The sequence below is a fragment of the Leucopleurus acutus genome, assembly GCF_964270905.1.
Source record: "Leucopleurus acutus genome assembly, chromosome: 7".
Lineage (NCBI taxonomy): Eukaryota > Metazoa > Chordata > Mammalia > Artiodactyla > Delphinidae > Leucopleurus > Leucopleurus acutus.
Window position 1 is genome coordinate 101,190,151 of NC_139150.1, and position 20,764 is coordinate 101,210,914.

A 20,764-nucleotide genomic window follows, 5' to 3' on the forward strand; every position below is an offset into this window, starting at 1 on the left:
CAAGTTGTAAACCCAAAGGGTTTTAGAGAACATCTGGCCCAAGCATCTTGATTTCAGACATGGAACCAAAAACCCAGAGAGCTGTCAATGGGATCACCGCCCCTCGGCAGGTTAGCAGCAGCGCTGAAACGGGATCCAGATTGAGGTCTTCTGAGCCCTAGAGTCACACATCTGCTCAGAAAGCACAATTGTCAGGAGTGGCTGGGATAACTCTGCCTTTTCTCCAGGGTGCACATATTCACATATTCTGGTGGTCCTGTGTTGGCTGGATATCTATCAGGCCCTCCTGTCCTGGCTTTCTCAATCCAGACATCCGTAGTTTTCTATCCATATACTGGTTTTATATTTTTAAAGTATAATTTCATTCATATAATCTATTTTCTAGGATGAATAATCATTCTTTGTCCAGGTGGAAGTGGCAAGAGAAAGACACAGACCTGGGAAACCAGCTTAATCCTTGTTCAGGGAGGAGCCCGGGACACCTGGGAACAGGTTGGGTAGGGCTGGGCATAGACTGGATCCTGGGAATTTGGCAAAGCCACAGAATATGGGGTGACAGGTTCCGAAGACCAGCTTCTCCCACGTTATAATTTTGCTGCCCCCCTCACTTCCCACATGCCCCCTCCACCCGAAAGTCTCCTACTGAGAGAAGATGGAGACTTTCACCTCACACAGTCATCTAGAGGAAAAAAAAAGTTAAAAAAAAAAAATTGGTCCAAATCTCATTCCCAGACACCTGGCTTCTGCCAGCTCAGACCACTTTGTCTCAAAAATGCAGCTAAAACAGGGAGGGGAAGGGCCAGACAGAAATGGGAGCTCTTCTGCCCCACGATGGGCTGGCATCTGGCAGGGCCCCTCCTCCGGCCACAGCCCAGCAAAGCCCTGCTGGCTGCCGGAGAGCTCAGAGTGGCCTGCCCAGGTTGCTCAGGGTTGGCTGAGGACACAGCCTGCCTCCGTTCCATTCCAGCCACTGGCATTTATAAGGCTCCTGCGTGTCCAGACCCAGTTCAGCACCCCAGGGGAGGGAGAGGAGGTGAGAATCCTGCTGTCGCCAGCCCCTACCCCTGGGGAGAAGGTCCCCAAGAGCCCGCAAGGGCAGTTGCGTGTTTGAAATATCTGGGGAGGGTGGGAAGTCATGGTTCAGAAAAAAGGCCCAAACCCCAAGGGCTAGCTTGTCACCACGATGGCAGGAACACTGCTGCAGACTGAACTACCTCCCCCTAAATTCATATGTTGAAGCCTAACCCCCAGTGTGATGGTATTTGGAGACGGGCTTTGGGAGGTGATGAGGGTTCAATGCGGTCACAAGGGCGGAGCCCTCAGGGTGGGGTTCATGGCTTGATGAGAAAAGGAAGACCAAAGCCCTCTCTTTTTCTCCTGCCACCGAGTTAAGGACAGCAAGAAGGCTGCCGTCTGCTAGCCAGGAAGGGGGTTCTCACCAGGAACTGAATCTGCCAGCACCTTGAGCTTGGACTTTCAGCCTCCAGAACTCTGAGAGGTAAATACCTGTCGTTTAAGACCCCAGTCTGTGGTATTTTGTTACAGAAGCCCGAGATGACTAAGACAGCCTCCTGGCCGCAGCTGGCATTGGTAACACCGTGACCCTGGGGGTCTTGTCTCCATCTTCTCTGACGCACAGTTACATTCCGCGGGTTACTCTGAGCCCCCGCTGCCCTCCCACCAAAGGGATCTGCCCAGTAAATCGAGGCACCCTAAAGATGTGGGAAGAGTGTTGTGTCTCCCCAACACCACCTTCCCCAGGTCACTGCCCTACCTTTCCTCCAGGTGACACCCATCCCCCAATTGGCCACTAGTGCTCTAGGCTAGCTGTGTTTCTCAGAGTGTGGGCTGCGGACCCCTGGGGGTTCCCAAGACCCTTTCAGGGGGTCCACGAGGTCAAACTATTTTCATAATCAAACTAAGATCTTATTTTCCTTTTTATTCTTATTCTCTGGAGCTGGCGATGTGCCAGCAGCAGCCAGCGTACTTCCTCCAGGCTGATGGACCTGTACGGCGGAGAGCTCCTGGACCCCAGCCTCAGGTTTTCTCTTCAGGAAACGAGGGGTTGAATTAGATAACAAAGGCTACTTGTTCTTCTTTCTCTGAATCTTGGTGGAGGAGCAACACAAGGAAAATCAGTGCAGTCAGAGGCCCGTCTCCTGCTACTGCCCTCCTTGGTTGCTAAGAGACCATAGCAGAGATGCTTAAGCCAGCGCAGCACCAGTCTTTGAACATGGCCCCTCACTCCTTGCAGTTTCTACCTTGGGAATTGGAATTATTTTCCTTTAAAGGATCCCTCGAGCTCCTGAGCTGTTGGAAGAAAAGAAACAAAAAAAAAAAAAGAAAGATAAAAAAGAAAATGCAGCTCCCTATGACTCAATATAAATAATTGATGGCCATTCAGTCTCATTCTCCTAGTTTTTCCTTATTAGTCCAATATCTATCTGCCTACCTATATATCTATTTATCTATCTATCATCTGAAAACTTTTCAAATTATGGAATATAACCTAGTTAAGAATTTATATTTTATACACAAAAGTACATAAAATATAAATATGAACATAATAACTAATACAAAGCAAACACCCATATAATTACCATCCAACTCAAGAACTGGAATATTACTGGCATCCCAGAAACATCCCCACAACCCAAAGGCTCCTTCCCCAAACTGCCTCCCTGCGCTGAAGGTAAACACTACCCACCCACCACCCACCACCCACCACCCACCACCCTTTTGTTTGTTTGTTTGTGGTACGCGGGCCTCTCACGGTTGTGGCCTCTCCCGCCGCGGAGCACAGGCTCCGGACGCGCAGGCTCAGCGGCCATGGCTCACGGACCCAGCCGCTCCGCGGCATGTGGGATCCTCCCGGACCGGGGCACAAACCCGCGTCCCCTGCATCGGCAGGCGGACTCTCAACCACTGCGCCACCAGGGAAACCCCCCCACCACCGTTTTTTTTTAATGGTAATGACTTGCCTGCCTGTCTCTCTCCAACCTCTTAATGCTTAATGTCCTTGGAGGGCTCCAGGGCTCAGATTTGGGGGATCCCATCCAGGCTCCTCGCCTTAACTACTTCTATATGCTGCCCATTCTAGAATGTATATCAGTAGCCTGGCCCTCTCCAAAACTCATCAGACTCCTGTGTACAACTCACCACTGGGTATCCAAGTGACACCTCAACTGGGTTGTGTCCCAAACTATGCTCCTGATCGTCTCCCCAAATCTGCCCATGTCTCTTTTCCTTTTAACCCCCAAATTCACTCCAAGTCCTGCTTGCCTTCTCTGGATCTCCAGAAACTGATCACTCTTCACCTCCTCTACTTGTCACCTCTCATTTAGATGATTGAAATAGCCCAGCTGATCCTTTTGCTGCTGCCTTGGCCCCAACAGTCAGTTTTTGAGCCCACAGGCCAAGTAATGCTTTGAAAATATCATTCAGATCCTGTCACTCCTCTGTTCAGCATCTTGCGCTGGCTTCCCGTCGCCTCGAGGGTGAAAGCCAAAGTTCTTACCACAGCCCAGGAGCTGAGGCACACAGAGCTTATTTGGCAGAGACTTAAACATCCATACTCCCTTTCTCAAATGAACAGAAACCATCCTTTTTAAGTGGTAGAACGCTACCTGGTGAAAATACTACATTTCCCACCTTCCTTTGCAGATAAGCACAGCCACACAACTAAGTTCTGGCCAATGAGATGAAAGCAGAAGTTTGCAAGGCATTTCCTTTGGAAGTCTCCTTAAAGGGAAAGGAGAGTGTCCCTCTTCATTTTCTCCATTCTGCAGCTTGGGATCTGGATGTGAAGGCTGGAGCTCTAGCAACCATTTTGGATCATAGAGATGAGGGCCACACTCTAGGAATGGTGGAGGAGAGAACCTGAAGGAAGCAACCTAGGCTGCTCACCTCTAAACTGCTTTTAAATGTGAGAGAAAAACACTTCGATTTTGTTTAAGCAAAGATTTGGGGAGTGTCTGTTAGTGGTAGCTGTATTGGGTCATTGCTGATACAAGGAACCTATTCAAAGTCAAATAGCTCAGAAATGGCTGAGTCAGAATAAACCTGGTGGTTTAAGTCCGGAGTCTGGGGTCTTTACCACTCTTCCGCCCTCTGGTGAGCACTTGAGAAACATGAGATGATATCATTATCATCATCATTACATAGTAGCAGAGCAGGCTCCTTCTTAGGTTACCATATGTTAATTGGTCATAAAATCAATTTAGTGTGTCATAACTATCATTAAAAAAAAAGAAATCCAGTAGAATGAAACAGAAAATACTAGGGTGACAACTCTAAGACATTGATGAAAGAAACTGAAAATGACACAAATAAATGGAAAGATATTCCATGGTCATGAATTGAAGAATTAATATTGTTAAGATTTCCATACTACCCAAAGCAATCTACAGATTCAATGCAATCCCTATCAAAATTCCAATGGAATTTTTCACAGAGACAGGACAATCCTAAAATTTGTGTTGAACCACAACAAACCCCCAATAGCCAAAGCAATCTTGAGAAAGAATAACAAAGCTGGAGTCATCATGTTCCCTAATTTAAAACCACAAATCTATAAGAATCAAAACAGTATGGTACTGGCATAAAAACAGACCCTCTGCCCACCAACCCCATGCCTCTCTGACCTTGTCTCCCCTTTGATCTCTCTGCTCCAGTCCCACTGCTGTTCCTCAAATGCCCCAGGCCTGCTCCTGCCCCAGGGCCTTTCCACAGGTTTCCTTGTGCTAGAACTGTCTTTCCCTGGGTCTCCTTGCCTCCTTTTAGACTTTGCTCCAATGCCATCTTCTCTGGGAGAACTTTCTTGACTGTAATATTTTCACTTCCATCCCCCACCCCTCTGGCATTTCCTATACACCTTCTCCATGTTTTATTTCTACATTTAGCCTTTAAACCTTGGAGCATACTGTGGTACGTTATTCATTTGTTTTCTTCTCCATTGGAATGTAAGCTCCACAGCAGCAGAGCTTGCTTTTTTATTTTCCTTGTTTTCTTTCCACTGCTATTTCAATACATTTGTTTAATAAATATTTGTGGAATGAATGGCTGGATTTCTCCGAGGCCAGGGAGTCCTGAGAGCAGACACAAAGCTGACCCTGCTGCCCTGCATGGCTCCCCAACCCAGCATTCTCTCTCACCATCAGTTCCTGACTTCTCTCCTTTTGGAAAATCAGAAGTTCGTACCTCTCTCAGTTTTCATATTTTTACAAACACATTCACTTGTTCCCTACAAAGTCAGGGAAAGTTCTGTCAGTTTAATTGAGGAGCAGAGAGAGTAGAGAGAGTACAGATGCTATGCAGGGATTGGCTGTATTGCGGTAACTGCAGTTTTTTTTTTTTTTTTTTTCAGAGTCTGTGTGTCAGGGATTGTTTAATAAAGAATTTGTCTGGTCTTTGTCCCTGGCTCTGGACAGGAAGCCTCTAAACCCTTGGAATCTCCCCAGTGATAGGAGTGTCTTTGTTGTTTATCGTGGGTCCCTCGGCCACACCTGAGTTTATGCTAATAAAATGACTCATGGTTTGCCCCTGGCTAGTTTCAGGATGGCGGCTGGCCGTGCCAGAAAGACCAGTTATGTGATTAGAAGATTGGGGCTTGGGGCTACACGATATCAGTCTGACTTCCCAACCTCTGGAGGAAGAGGCTAGAGATTGAATCCGATTATGTAGCCAAGGATTCAACCAATCATGCTGATGTAATGAAACCCCGATAAAACCTCTGGACACCAAGACTTGGTGGTACTTCCTGGTTAGTGATGCACATCTAGTTGCCTGGAGGGTGGTGTGTACTGAGGACAGGAAAGCTGCTTGTTTAGGACCTTCCCAGACATTGCCTTATATATTTCTTCATTTGTCTGGTCCTGATTTGTATCCTTTATAATAAAACTGTAACTGTAAGTATTGTGCTTTCCTTAGTTCTTTGAGTCATTCCAGAGAATTATTGAACCTGAGGGTATTGTGAGAAGCCCAGAATTTGTAGCCAGTTGGTCAGAAATGCAAGGGCCTGGGGACTTCAGAACTTGCAGCTGGTGTTTGAAGTGAGGGTCGTCTTGTGAGGGGGACTGTGCCCTCAACCTGTGAAGTGTGGCCTAATTCTGGGGAGGGAGAATCAGAATTGCATTGCAGGGACTTCCCTGGCGGTCCAGTGGTTAGGACTCCACACTTTCACTGCGGGGGGCATGGGTTCGATCCCTGGTCGGGTAACTAAGATCCCGCATACCAAGTGGCGTGGCCAAAAACGAAAACAAAACAATTTTTTTTTTAATTAAAAAGAATTGCATTGCAAGGGGGAAACTCTATAGTCATCAGTGCTCTTTTAATTGCAAGTGGAAATTGCAAGCTCATCCACTCGAGCTCTCTTAAGCACAAAAGGAAGCACCACGGCTCATGAAATGGGGGGAGTCCAAGGGTAGAGTGAATTGAAGCCCGGATGGATCCAGGGACCCAGATGGTCAGGCAGGCCTCCTTCTCACTGAGGCTCTTCTCTACAGCCTTAGTGGGGAGCCTGGCCCTGCCGACTCCTTTGGATTTCTGGCTTCCAGAACACTGAGGCCAACAAAAAAATGTCTGTTGTTTTAAGCTACCCAAATGTGTGGTAATTTGCCATGGCAGCCACAGGAAACTAATCTACCTGCGATTCCAATGTGTTGGTTTGAAGTGGATTTCTCACTACCTGCCACTCACGCCTCACCACCCCAGCTTAGGACCCATGTGTGAGGGTGAGGGGTGAGTCTGTCCTGCTAGACCTCAGCTCTCCAGGCCTCAGGCCACCCTCTGCTCTGGTGAGCGAGCAGTGGAAACTCCCAGAGGTGGGACCCGGGGAGACACAGGTGTGTTATCCAGGGAGCACCTCTGGTTTCCCACTAACAGTAGACTTAGATCTCTCTCACTTTGTACAATTCACGTGACCTTTCTGGACTTACACTGATAAAATGACTACTTTTAGCTTGTGATTCTGTTGCAAAGGATACGTTGCTTCTTCAGACGGGCAGTTCAGGTCCTGAGAGAGCAACAGAGAGCGAGAGCGAGGAGAGAAATGAGGGTTAGAGCAGCCACCAGGTGGCGACATCTCTTTCTGCAGCTGGACAGCAGGTGGACTTCAGTTCCTGCGCTGGAGGGATGCCCCAGACCTGCCCATGGGGCCCCTGATCGAGCACTCAGGGGAAGCTATCGAGATAGGATGACCGAGGCTGCGCCTGGAAACTTATATCCAAGAAAAACGATGCGTCTGATACTTGATTGGTGATTATTATATGGAGAGAGAGGGTGATAAGAAAGAAGTCTAGAATGACATGCAGGTTTCTGGTCTGAGTTACCAGGTAGTGCTCAGAGGAAGGAGGTCTGGGAAGGATGCTAGGCGGCATCTAAGTAACAGCTGCTAGGAAGCAGGAATAGTGGTAACTCTCGAGCAGAAGGAAATGAAAGGCGGAGGATGGTATCTGGAGGTCGGATGACCCTCCCTAATATGAGGCCCAGCGTAGTGTAGTGGTCTAGAGGAGGGGTTGGAAGACACTGCCCATGGGATTGGCCTGCCACCCACCTTCTGTAAAGAAAAATTGTTTTATCGGAACAAAGCCACACCTATGCATTTACGTGTTGTCTATGACACATGTCACACTACAAAAGCAGAGTGAAGTCAGTTTTGGACAGAAGTCTTATGGGCTGTGAAGCTAAAATATTTCCTGTCTGGCCCTTTGGAGAACAATTCTGCTGATTCCTGGTCTAGAGCAGCACTGCTTAACTTTCAGTGTGAATTCGGACTGACCTGGAGATGGTGTGAGATGAAGAGTCCGCTTCAGGAGGTCTGAGACCAGTCCTGAGATTCAGAGCTTCTATCGGGCCCCGGTCCTACTGATGCTGCTGGTCCGGGGACCATGCTTTGAGAAGCAAGGACTTAGAGCAGCGCTGTCCAATGGAAATAAAACGTGAGCACGCAAGTAATTTGCAAGTTTCTAGTGTCCACATCAAAGAGGTAAAAAGAAACATGTGACATTAATCTACTATTTTATTTAACTCAGTATAGCCCAAATATATTATGTCTTATGTAACCAATACAGATTGAGATATTTTCTTTATTTTGCGGGGGATACAAAGTCTTTGAAATCTGGTGTGTACTTTGCAGCCTATCTCACTTAGGACTGGCCACATTTCCTGTGGCCGGCAGCTGCCGTACCGGACAGCCAGCTCTGGAGTAGACTGGAGCCAGGCTGCCCGACGCCAAGTCCCAGCCCCACCACTGACTAGCTGTGTAGCTGTGGGCAAGTGATATCACCTCTCCATGTGTGTTTCCCCACCCTATAAAGTGAGAATAATAAATGCATCTCCTCAAGATGTTGTCTTCAGGATTACATGAGGTGATGAAGTGCAGCCTGTCTGGCATATCATAATCTGATGCTATTAGGATGATTCTGTCCAGTAAAGGAAGTCCTTTGAGCCTGGTTTCCCTCCCCCATGCCCCAGGGACAGAGGGTAGAGTTAAGCATACATACCCCTCAGTTCTTAGCCCATTGTTACCCCTTCCTGCAGGGATCTTCTTTTCCTTCATCCCACAAATGTTTATTGAGCCTTTTTTTGTGTATCAGACCCTGTGCCGGACACTGGGGATCCAACACCGAAAGAAACACACGAGACCCTCCTGCCCCTGTGGATTACATTCCGGTAAAGCCCTCCCAAAGAATATAATGAATAAAGAATAAGCTAGGAGGTAGTACCTTGGGGAGAAATTAGAGCAGGGTAAGGGGCACGGAGAGTGCTGAGGAGGGGTAGAAGTGTCAGCTTTAAGTAGGTGGCCAGGTGGGCATCCATGGGACAGGAAGTCAGGGAGGGTCCTGAGGCCAGTGGGGCTGGAGCAGTGAGTGGGGAGAGAAATAGATGTGGTGAGAGAGGTGTGGAGTCGGCGGAGGCATATTGCGTAGGGCCTTCCGGGCCATTTTAAACACTTTGGTTCTTCCTTGGAGTGAAATAGCCAACTGGATGGGTTTTGCCAAACAAAGGTCATGATAGGAATTGCGTTTTTCACAGCTGTCGTGTTGAAGAGGGATGGGTAGGGATGGGGCAAGAACGATCCGTGCGGGCCGGAGCTGAGGCTTCACTGGGATGTGAGAACCAGGGCAGACCTGGGCAAGTGGGTGTGGTTGGTCAGCCTAAAATCAGAAGACCAGTTTTTCTTTTTTTAATTTTTATTTTCGATTGGAACGCAGCTGATTAGCAGTGTGGTGTTAGTTTCGGGTGTACAGCAAAGTGATTCAGTTATACCTATACCTGTATCTATTCTTTTTCAAATTCTTGTCCCATTTAGGTTGTTACAGAATATTGAGCAGAGTTCCCTGTGCTCTACAGTAGGTCCTCGTTGGTTTTCTGTTTTAAATATAGCGGTGTGTATGTGTCAATCCCAAACTCCCAATCTATCCCTCCCTCCGCTTCTCCCCTGCTAACCGTAAGTTCATTCTCTAGGTCTGTGAGTCTGTTTCTGTTTTGTAAACAAGTTCATTTGTATCACTTTTTTTTTAAGATTCCGCATATATGGGCTTCCCTGGTGGCGCAGTGGTTGACAGTCCGCCTGCCGATGCAAGGGGACACGGGTTCGTGCACCGGTCCGGGAAGATCCACATGCCGCGAAGTGGCTGGGCCCGTGAGCCATGGCCGCCGAGCCTGCGCGTCCGGAGCCTGTGCTCCGCAACGGGAGAGGCCACAGCAGTGAGACGCCCGCGTATCGCAAAAAAAAAAAAAAAGATTCCGCATATAAGCAATATCATATGATATTTGTTTTTGTCTGACTTACTTCCCTTAGTATGATAACCTCCAGGTCCATCCATGTTGGTGTAAATGGCATTATTTCATTCTTTTTAATGGCTGGGTAATATTCCATTGTGTATACATACCACATCTTCTTCATCCATTCATCTGTCGATGGACATTTAGGTTGCTTCCATGTCTTGGCTATTGTAAAGAGTGGGGCAATGAACACTGAGGTGCATGTATCCTTTCAAACCATGTTTTTCTCCAGATATATGCCCAGGAGAGGGATCGCTGGATCATATGGTAGCTCTATTTTTAGTTTTTTAAGGACCTCCATACTGTTCTCCATAGTGGCTGCACCAACTTACATTCCCACCAACAGTGTAGGAGGGTTCCCTTTCCTCCACACCCTCTCCAGCATTTATTATTTGCAGACTTTTTGATGATGGCCATTCTGACTGGTGTAAGGTGATACCTCATTGTAGTTTTGATTTGCCTTTGTCTAATAATTAGCGATGTTGAGCATCTTTTCATGTGCCTCTTGGCCATTTGTATGTCTTCTTTGGAAAAATGTCTATTTAGGTCTTCTGCCCGTTATTATTTTTTTTAACTTTTTATTTTATATTGGAGTATTGTTGATTAAAATGTTGTGTTAGTTTCAGATGCATAGCAAAGTGATTCAGTTATACATATACATGTATCTATTCTTTTTCAAATTCTTTTCCCATTTAGGTTGTTACAGAATATTGAGCAGAGTTCCCTGTGCTCTACAGTAGGTCCCTGTTGGTTATCCATTTTAAATACAGAAGTGTGTACATGTCAACCCCAAACTCCCTAACTATCCCTCCCCTCCACCCTTCCCCCTGGTAATCATTTTTTGATTGGGTTGTTTTTTTTTTGATAATGAGCTGTTTGTAAATTTGGGGGATTAATCCCTCGTCAGTCTCATCATTTGCAAATATTTTCTCCCATTCTGTGGGTTGTCTTTTAGTTTTATGGTTTCCTTTGCTGTGCAAAAGTTTTTGAATTTAATTAGATACGATTTGTTTATTTTTGTTTTAATTTCCATTACTCTAGGAGATGGATCAAAAAAGATATTGCTGCAATTTATGTCAAAGAGTGTTCTGCCTATGTTTTCCTCTAAGAGTTTTTATAGTATCCGGTCTTACATTTAGGTCTTTAATCCATCTTGATTTTATTTTTGTGTATGGTGTTAAAGAATGTTCTAATTTCATTTTTTTTTTACATGTAGCTGTCCAGTTTTCCCAGCACCATTTAGTGAAGAGACAGTCTTTCCTCCATTGCATAGTCTTGCCTCGCAAGGAGACCAGTTTTTTCTGTTGTCCTCCTTTCATAGCCCATCTGTGTCCCCCATCACATCCACTTCAATGTATAATAGTCGAAACATGCACACCCTCGTTAAGACATACAGTGTTGTGGGCCTCCCATTTCCATAAATGGCATTATGCTACCAATCTCGTATCTTTCTTCAGTATTCAGCACTGTCTTTAAGATCCATCCACCCTGCTGTACTTACCTCGCGTTGTTTCTAACGGCTGCACAGTGCTCACAGCACACACCTGCCACCTTTTACTTAAATAACACTGCTGAGAGCATCCTCCTGGAGTTCCCTCGTGGGCCCAGGTAGAAATGTCTCTGGGGAACGCTGGGTCTTAGACGTGTGCACAGCTAACTTTAAAGTGCTGCCAGCTTGCTTCCCAGAGCGCCTGAAGTAGTGTCCACCACGACCAGCAATACTGAGGCGACTGTCCCCACGTCACTGCCGACACTTGAAGTTTGTCAATTCCAGGGCGCGAGGTGGCAGCTCTTTATTTCCATTTGCACATCTCTGGCTCCTTCAGTTTCTTCCTTCTTGTTAGTCATTCAGGATCACCCACAAAGCATTTTTCTTTTTTTCTTTTTTGGCTGCACTGCTTGGCTTGCGGGATCTTAGTTCCCTGACCAGGGACTGATTGAACCTGGGGCCCCGGCAGTGAAAGAGCCTAGTCGTAACCACTGGACCGCCAGGGAACTCCTCCCATAGCCCATTTTTCTTTTGGATTTCCTTTTTCTGGCTGATTTACAAGAAACCCTGCATAACATATATTAATCCCTTTTCAATTTTAGTCACTGCAAATACCATCTTGGTCTGCCACCTGTTAGCTCTGACTGTGATGGCTGTTAACAGAAACTGTTACTTTTGATGCAGCTAAATCCATCCTTCCCCTCTCCCTGCATTTGGTGCTTTTGGGGGTGGGGTTTAAAAGGTGACTAACTTTAGGACGATTTAGAAGGAAAAAAAATTCTGAAGCTATGCTTAGAATAAGATCATATACAGAGATTATTTCCTCCAAGCTGGGCTTGGGGAAAATCCCCATCTTGTTTTGCCTCTACACATCAATACCTAATTTGGGGCATTCTTTTTCCTTTTTTTTCCCAGACTAAATGGCTAAGAAGTAAGGAAACCACTTGAAGTAAATGTGGTTCTCCTAAGTTTTTCTACATAAAGCTTTAAAATGCTTCACTCCCTTGACAAACTTTATGGTGAGAGGGAAGAGAGAGGCCTGGGATTCCACCCACCCTTCACACCACACTGCACGTGGTTTTAAATCTGCACAAAACTCTGCCATCTGGAAAGAAGAGAGAAGATTGAGAATAAAAGATTTGTAAAATATGTGTTTCCCAAACCCTCCGGACCTAAAGAGTTAGTAACTTGACAAAGCAACTAGCTTTTTTTTTTATTAGACTACAGATATTTATGAAACACTGGGCGCTATGTGGTGTTTTCTTTGTTGGATTAGTTATAAATGTCATGATCCATGTTCAAAGGGATTCAGGGATGGAACAGACAGAGCGATGGACAACAGGGCCACAGAAAGCTGAAGAGGATTTTAAAATGTAATTTGAACGTTACGGAGAATGGCCAGGAACTTCCAGAAAATTCTGTTTTGCTGCCATGACCCAAATAAAGAGTTTTACAAGGCTGGGTGGAGCCCATTGAACGTTGAAGTGTCTCAATCTTTTTGAATTTAAAATCTAGGTAATAAAACAAGCTTGTGCCACGTGGAGAAGATGGACTCTTAGGAGGAGAAAGTGCTGAGTCTGGTTCCTGGAGTTTAAGTCATGTGCAATCACAGGCAAGAAGAGGATGATTAGTCCTTCCAAAATGGCCCACTTCACACTCTGATTATCACGAAAAGGGTGGAAGGTGGTATCAAAATTACCAATTATGAACCTGGAGGGACAACGAGAAGAGCCAGCCAGGGAATTTTACAGAAATAATACAGTGAAAGAGTACATCCCACCCTGGGAATTAGGAATGCACTCTGTCTTCTGGTGACCTGGCCACAGACCAACTTTTCCCCCTTCTCCTTTTTCAGGAGAAAAAAAAAAAAAATCTCCATTTCCCTCCCTTGAGTTTCTGTGTTTATACAAGAAGCCCGTCTTCTGTGTTCATCACCACCACGTTCTGTGAGAAGCTTTCAGCAGTTTTCTCAGGGTGGAAATCTTAAGGCCGGCCTTTCTTGTTTGGGCTTCTTGTTTGGGTCTCTGACACACAACGGGGCTGTTGACAGAAATGGTTAAGTGGCCGTGAAGTCTGGAGCCCAGATGCAATCCACCTGCCAAACGGGATCAAGGGTGATGGCGGAGATGGAAGGCCAAGCCAGCTCTTCAGCCTCAATGGAAGTGTTAACAGAAAGCAGGAGGGGGAGCTAAGCTTGCTGAGGACAAAGGAAACCGCAACAGATCAATCAACTCTCCTTTGTTGAGAGGCAGCAGATCACAGGCTGAGGCCATCAGGCTCCCAGACGAGATGGGGCTGGGAGGACCCTTCGGGGTGTAGCGTTTCCTCGGTGGGACGCTCAGCTCCAGGCAAATCCCCCATCTGCACGTTGGGCTTTGCAAAGGGTGCTCCTGTGTCTTTGATGACTTTCCGTAAGAAGACAGTCTGTCTCGGACAGAGATGACGTTCACTTCCCTGCTCCCAGGCCAGTGAGAGCACCGCAAACCCCTCTGTGCAAACTATTAGCATTTTGGGATCTCAGGAAAAAAAAAAAAAAAAAAAAGATCCACTTGTGCATTCCAGACTCATGGGGCAAATGGCAACAGATGAAAAACAAACCAAAACCCAGAACTGCTGCCTTGCAGATGTTAACAGGGGCAACCACTGGAAGCAGGTACTTCACTTCTTCCCTAAGATGTGGAATAAAATGTAGACATCTTTAGACGCCTTTGGTATATTTTAATGTATTTACCCTTAGACACAGAGGCCTATATTTATTGCATTGCCTCAAAAATTATTTAAGCAGGTTTTCTTTTAACATTATTCTTCTTTCCTTTCCGTGGTCACAGGCTGGGGCTCCGCACTCCTGCGCTCACCATACGCCCACATTCCCGTTTTTTTTTTTTTTTTTTTTTTTGGCATTACGCGGGCCTCTCACTGTTGTGGCCTCGGCCACGGTTCATGGGCCCAGCCGCTCCGCGGCATGTGGGACCTTCCCGAACCGGGGCACGAACCCGTGTCCCCTGCGTTGGCAGGCGGACTCTCAACCACTGCGCCACCAGGGAAGCCCCTATTTTTGTTGTTCTTAACAGCCAGTCCCCTTCCCTTTCCATCTGTCTCTATCATCTATTTTCAGGTTATGGCTCAGGCCCCTCCTCCTGCAGGAAAAGCTCTATTTATATATTCTCAAATAGCTGAAGAAGAGGGGCAGCGTCTAACAGTTGTTAGCAACATGAACAACGGGATTCATGTTTCTCTAGAAATAAACCAACGGCTTTAAGCTTAGATCTAATTGCAAAACTGGCAGCAATGATTTTACTATTTATAAGACAAAATACGTAAGGTTGGATAATTTCTTTTCTTTTCCTTGTAGGTGTATATATAGTTAACGGGTACTTTTAAATGATAACCTTAAAAACCATAGTCTCGGGATGGCCTTTATTGTTGATGAAGGGGTTGCTATTACGCCATGGTATATATTTCTCCTTGTGAAATGCTTGGTTTCCCTGCACACAGGGAAACCTGCACACAGCAGAGCTTCACTACACGCACACCAGATACAGCAAAGGCATGGAGTGCACAGTCAGACTCAGACAATTTATTTTACTGAATGTAGGTTCAAGTTCAACTAAGCATTCTAACAGGTAACACGATTCAAACATCAGAGAGAAATCTCTTTAAATCCCAAGAAAGCAAGCTCACACACAGTCTGCGGGCCATCGAATGAACTTTTTATTCTCGACACTCACCCGTGTGGAGTGTGGCCATGTGAGGTTGCCAAATATAGAAAGTGATAGACACCACAACCATCTCCCGAAGATAATTATTCTTTGAATGGAAAACATCATTTAAATAAAAAACATTTAAAGATGCTCCCTTAGTTCGTATAATTCCTAAACGTAAAATATCATCTTAGTAACAGAACAAAGAACTCGCCTTGGTTGGTCACATCATTCATTACGGAAGGGGAAAATCAATAAAAATCATAAAAAACAAAGCCCTGAAATAGAAATAAATAAATAATTTACTCATAGGTAGTTTTGCTGCATTGCACGTTACCACACAAAATTCTAAAGCTGATGTTTTTTAAAAGCTTGGAAAACACATTTGCCTGTTGGAGTTTCTTGCTAAGTGGTGCATGCTTCTCAGAAGGAAAAGTATTCTGTGTAGGCCTGAGTTTCAAATTTAAGCACTGGGTAATCTAGAGCCTGCCCTCCTGGGTGCGCAGCTGTGATGATGGGAGAGCAAGCGTCTCCCCAGCCCCCGAGGTGCGGAGTGCTGCAGAAAGCCAGCAGTTTAGGGTGAAAATGGGCAGAAACCACAGGTACAGATCAGTCTGTACTTTTAAATGGATTGTAAAATCTTCGAGACCATCCTCTGGAGGTTCAGAAAGGAGCAGCACAGATAGGACGATGGAACAGAAGTGTTTACTGGAGGAGTCTTTCCACCAAGAGCTAACACAGAACATTGCTCTTTGCGAGGCTTTTAGCGAGTTCCCACCAGGCCAACTTCTCTTGCTTTCTGTTGCTAAAAGTGCTCAGAGTTTACGGCCTTCTTGGCCAGCCCTTAATTGATATTCTTTGCTTCCTGAGTTAAGCCCCTCCGGTGCTTGCCTCTCACCCCTGCCTGCGCCTGCATCGCTGAGAGAAAGTTCCTGGCCGTCTTCTCGTCCCTGGTGCTGGGTGGAGAGAAGCTACTGAGCCCTTCTCATGACTGCAGACATCTCAACACAACACTGTGAGCCCTCCTGAACAGCACGTTTTAAATTTGGGCGGGGGGGAAGGAGGAGTATGCTACTTGGTTTATTCGAAAACCGATCTTGAAAAGAATCTAGAGGAAAAGGTAAGTGAAATTCTGGTGCATAAACAACTATTTTGAGATTGAAGTTTGGTCACTTCTCTTGCCCCTCTTTTTGTGCTCACGGGTGGTAACTACCTTCCTGAATGAAGAGAACGCGGCTGTATATCTGTTCTTGAACGGGACTCTCCACGCAGGGTCAGCGGATGTCTTCTGTAAAGGGACACTTAGTAAATATCTGAGGCTCTACAGGCCACGTGCAGTCTCTGTTGTGTATCCGTCACTTTTTTTTTCTTTAATGACCCTTTCAAAATTGAAAAACCATTCTTAGCTCAAGGGTCTCCTAGATTTTCCCTGTGGGCAAGTTTGCCAGGCCTGCTCCGGGAGCTCTTTGGCACGGGACACGGCACCGAATGGTGCAAAGTACAAGGCCGCTGGGCCTTGGAACCCTAATCTGGGGACTTCTTTTGGAGAGTGAGTTAGGTCCTTGCAGTTGGATGCTCAGGCTTGGATTCTCCATGCTGGTCTCTACTGCGCTCCCCAAATGGTACAGAGCTGGACCAGGTTAGCATCCTTTATTTAAAAAGGGGCTATTTATCGTAGGAGGTCTTAATTTAGGCCTATTTAGATCTGTGCCGATGCTAGCTTATCCTTGCCTTGATTTGAAAGGCCAAATCACCTATTCTAGGCATTCTGCAGGTCAGGGCCTTACTACTCCAAATGGCTGGCGGCAGAAAAGCTAACATGTAAACTTACTTCTTCACCACTAATGCCACTCACAGTCCGCAGGGCAAGCCTCCTTTAAGAAGTCAAGGAGAAGCATGCCAGTTCACTATGCCCCTGCGGTACCCATGACACAGCTCGTGTGTGGCTGCGTCTTGAGAAGGAACAGTGTTTACCAGGGACCAAGCATTTAAATGGCTGGACACCAGCATTTCAGAAGCTGGATTTTTCAAGAGACATGTGTCTCCACCCTCTCTGAAACAAGTCTCTCTACACATCAGATGCTATACCACCATACAGCTCCCCTAACCTTCTTTATATTTGAGAGGCAAACTTTCTACCAATAATTTGTCCGTTGTTAGAATATTCACTTTGAAGAGAATCACAGGATTTGCTTTTCTTTCATAAATCTGTAATCTTTTAAGTCATCAATATACTTGTATGCCACATTTTTAAGTAATTAATGGACGAGATGAAAATCTAAAAATTTTTTTCTGAATTAAATAAGGGCTTCAGTACCTGAATTCTTTCTCTCCTCATTGATTTTTTAAAAAAGCAGTTGATGATTCTCGAAATATACATTTGTTACCAACTAGACGAATCTAGCTGTTCTGGAGTTAAGAAATAGCTTGTGTGCGTGCACACACACACACACACACACACACACACACACACACACACAGAACATCGCCTAAAAAACTATGTATAAGAATTCCCAAAGCTTCTAAACTAAACGAATAGGTGAAAACCCACTAATCTCATACACGCCAATCCAGTTGTCCTTTTTAGGTTTTTGTTTAAAATGTCAAACGTGTTTTCTTCAAAATGTGAGTTGATTTCTTGTGTTCAGTTCTTCTCTTCATTTGGATTTACAGTGGCCCTGCCAGCACAGCCTCAACCGTGACAGTAAGCTAGGTCTCTGAACTACGAGGGCAGGGGGATACCGACTTGAAGATGGAAGAAACCGGAGCACAATTAAACAAGCACAAACGAGCTACTGAGAAATAAGGACGTGCCTGTTGACAAGCACCAGCTCCAGTTCTAACAACACCGAAACCAGTGAACTATGAATTTTCCAACTCAGAAACGTAGTGTTCTAAGGCCGCTGAAAGATGGCATGAAGAAAGTAACTACCTGTGGTCAGAAGAAGTAACAGTAACGGGGAATGATTCTTCTAAATGAAATGAAACAGTGCATTCTGAAGCGTGTGCTTTTAAAAGTGAGAGCACTGCACTCCCTCACTCTCTCCCATCAGTGGGTTTCATACACAGACACGCGCACACACTCTCACTCTCACACACACCACCCTCACCCTCACACACACACACACACTCTCACCCTCACACACACACAGCGCTCTGGTTATCATTTCACATTTTTCAGGTCTCTTCACTATCAATTTTAAAAACTGTTACCTCTTGGTGCCTATACCTCTCTATTTTGGATAGAAACAGTTCTGATTTTTTTAACCTGCAAAGAAAACAAACAGCAACAGCCCTGAACAATAAATAAAACTAAACATCTCCCTCTTTAGGTTAGCGCTTTCAAGACAGAGAGAAAAAGGGGATGATCAGTCCAGTCGGTATGTGTTCTGGTTCTGTGAAAGCGTCACCCCTAGGTCCCACCTCCCCTGACAGAGAAAAGCCTGCCGTTTCCCTCCAATATTAAAGTGCATCTGTTTAAAATCAAATATACCTTAGAGAACAACCAAAAATCTTAGTAATTTTTGGCAGGTATCCTATGCAGCAAAAATGAAGTGATGTTCCCTTTTCCCCTATTCCGCAACTTAAAGCTGGACACAGAACGGCTAAATGCAATGCTTCTAGGACAGCAGAGTTTAGGAACAGTGGGTTTTGGTTTTGTTTCAAGGAACGAAAAGGGAAAGGAAAAAACCAAACAAATGAGAATGAAGAGGAGAAACCCTGAGGCGAAAATGGCTTTTCCGTTAGAGTCTTTCTGGGGCTCGAACTCCGGTTCATAAGGTGCTGGCGATCTTCTGGGACGGAAGGCCGTCCTCCAGCCAGACGGTGGTGGCCGAGCCACTGCGCGGGGCCCGCCTGTGAATGCGCCGCAGCCGCAGCAGGTAGAGGAGGATGGCGAGCAGGACCACCAGGAAGCAGCCCGAGAACAGGTAGTGATTGTACACAAAGGAGAAGCCCCGCCAGTGTGCGTGGCTGGCCCGGAAGGTCTCCTGCTGGATATCTCTGCCCACACGGGAACAAGAACAAACGTGAGAACGAGGCAGGCGGGAAGTGTGATGTAATGATGCGCAGGGTGGGGTGGGAGGGGCCTGGTTTAGGACTCAGCTCTGCAGACGGAAGCTGGAACCTCCGTCTCCCAGACTCAGTTTCCCCTCCTCTAAAATGTAGGATACTGTGGCCCAGCAGAGGGTAGCTGTAAGTATGAACACGATAACCTGTGAAAGGGTATTCTTAAGTCTGTAGCTGTTACCAGCATTATACTTTGGGTAACAAAAATCAGAGAAAGTTAGACCTGTGAGTGTTTCACTAATACACAGAAGCTAACGTGGAATCAAACCACACGTTTACGATCAGCAACACCCACTACTCACAAGTTTTGCAGTTAACCCAGCTAAATGTGCTGCTGGGAGATGCTTAATTAAATGAAGGGAAAAAACAAAAACAGAAACAGCTAATACCTCATTTGTTAGTGAACCAGGGTTCTTATGGGGGGGCGGTCAACTGACAGCTAAGTCTGTGAACTTGAGTGGGAAAAAAGGCGCATCTTCATTTTACCGATCTCTGGTTGGAATGCAGTATTTTCACTGAACGTGAATGCAGACAAAAAACTGTCGCTACTATAGTAGCAGCAGAACTAGTGACTCTGTTCCTAGAGAAACTCTCAGATCTTTTACATCACACTGTGGTGTTTTGCAGGTGCCTCAAAATATCATCAACAGGCATCATTACACTGAACTTACAGGAAGTACGAATTCTGCTGCCAGGTCTTGCTATTTAATGTGCTAATAAAGAACGTACACCACTGTATCACAAATTTGTCTTCTGTAATATTTTGATAAAGGTACCGCAATACAATGGTTTCCTCTATAGCCTATGTATTTATATTATGCATTAAAAACAAGATTTTGAGAAGGGGTCCAAGGCCATAAAGGTTAAGGACCCTGGAATGGACCCTTCTGCGCAGGGGCTAGGGAACAGGCAGCTGAGAATAAGCACTTTTGTGGCGCCTTTGCTGGGATGGTGGGCTGGGAAGGGAGGAGGCTCCGGTGGGGAAGACCAAGTCAGACCTCCCCGACTCTCCCATTCTGCCCACGGCCAGCGCCAACAACGCCCCAAACAGCCACACCCACTGCCCACGACGCCTCGGACGCAGGGAAGCATCTTCCGTTGGATTCTCGTGACCAAATTCGCAGCCATACCTTAAGGGTAAAAAGCGGGTCCTGTAGAGGATTGCTCCGAGGGTCCACTGAACCTCTTTGTCGTACACTTGCAAAGCTGTCTTCAAATTTTTGTAGTTGACGGGAAATGAGAAGCCCCTGTGGAACACCTCAAACATCCAGGCAGATTTGAAGCACTGATACCTACATACAGCACAGACGTGTGAGTGCGGCTGAGTCACTGGGTGGGTCCAAAAGCACGTTCGCGGAGTTGGCCTTGCCCTCTGTGAACAACGGGGCTGCACAGGCTTCACGGGGCCTGCGCTCTGAGGGCGAAACCATCCGTACGCATCTCCAGCTGACGTGCTTGCTTTACGCCCTCTGTCCTACACCATCCACCTGTTAAAATCAACCTGCCCATGAAGCTTGGTCTCCGTGTAATTTAATACGTGGCCGCGGGAGACTTTTCCCCTCAGGCCTTCCATCACTTACTCAATTCAGTTCTGAATAAATACTGAGCAAGTTCCACCTTCTCTGGACCTCAGTTTCTTTATTATAAAATGACAAGATAGGCGGGTCCTTTTCAGCTCTGATAATCTATGATTCTAAATATTTTTCAGAGGGTTGCTTTT

General features: G+C 46.0%; 1 protein-coding gene across 4 annotated transcripts in view; it reads right to left on the minus strand.

Annotated features, from left to right (window-relative positions):
• The window catches only part of ENTPD4 (ectonucleoside triphosphate diphosphohydrolase 4), a 424,151-nt gene that overhangs the window by 369,662 nt on the left and 33,725 nt on the right, over positions 1-20,764 (minus strand). For 3 of the 4 annotated variants that reach the window (XM_082841995.1, XM_082841993.1, XM_082841994.1), the window contains 2 exons: positions 20,175-20,336; positions 14,833-18,978 (listed from right to left, as the gene is read on the minus strand). In XM_082841995.1, the coding sequence (XP_082698121.1) occupies positions 18,750-18,978; positions 20,175-20,336 (391 nt within the window). In that variant the 3' untranslated portion in view covers positions 14,833-18,749. Of the gene's footprint in view, positions 1-14,832; positions 18,979-20,174; positions 20,337-20,764 lie in introns of those variants that run through there. The other variant, XR_014326296.1, reaches the window with a different exon arrangement.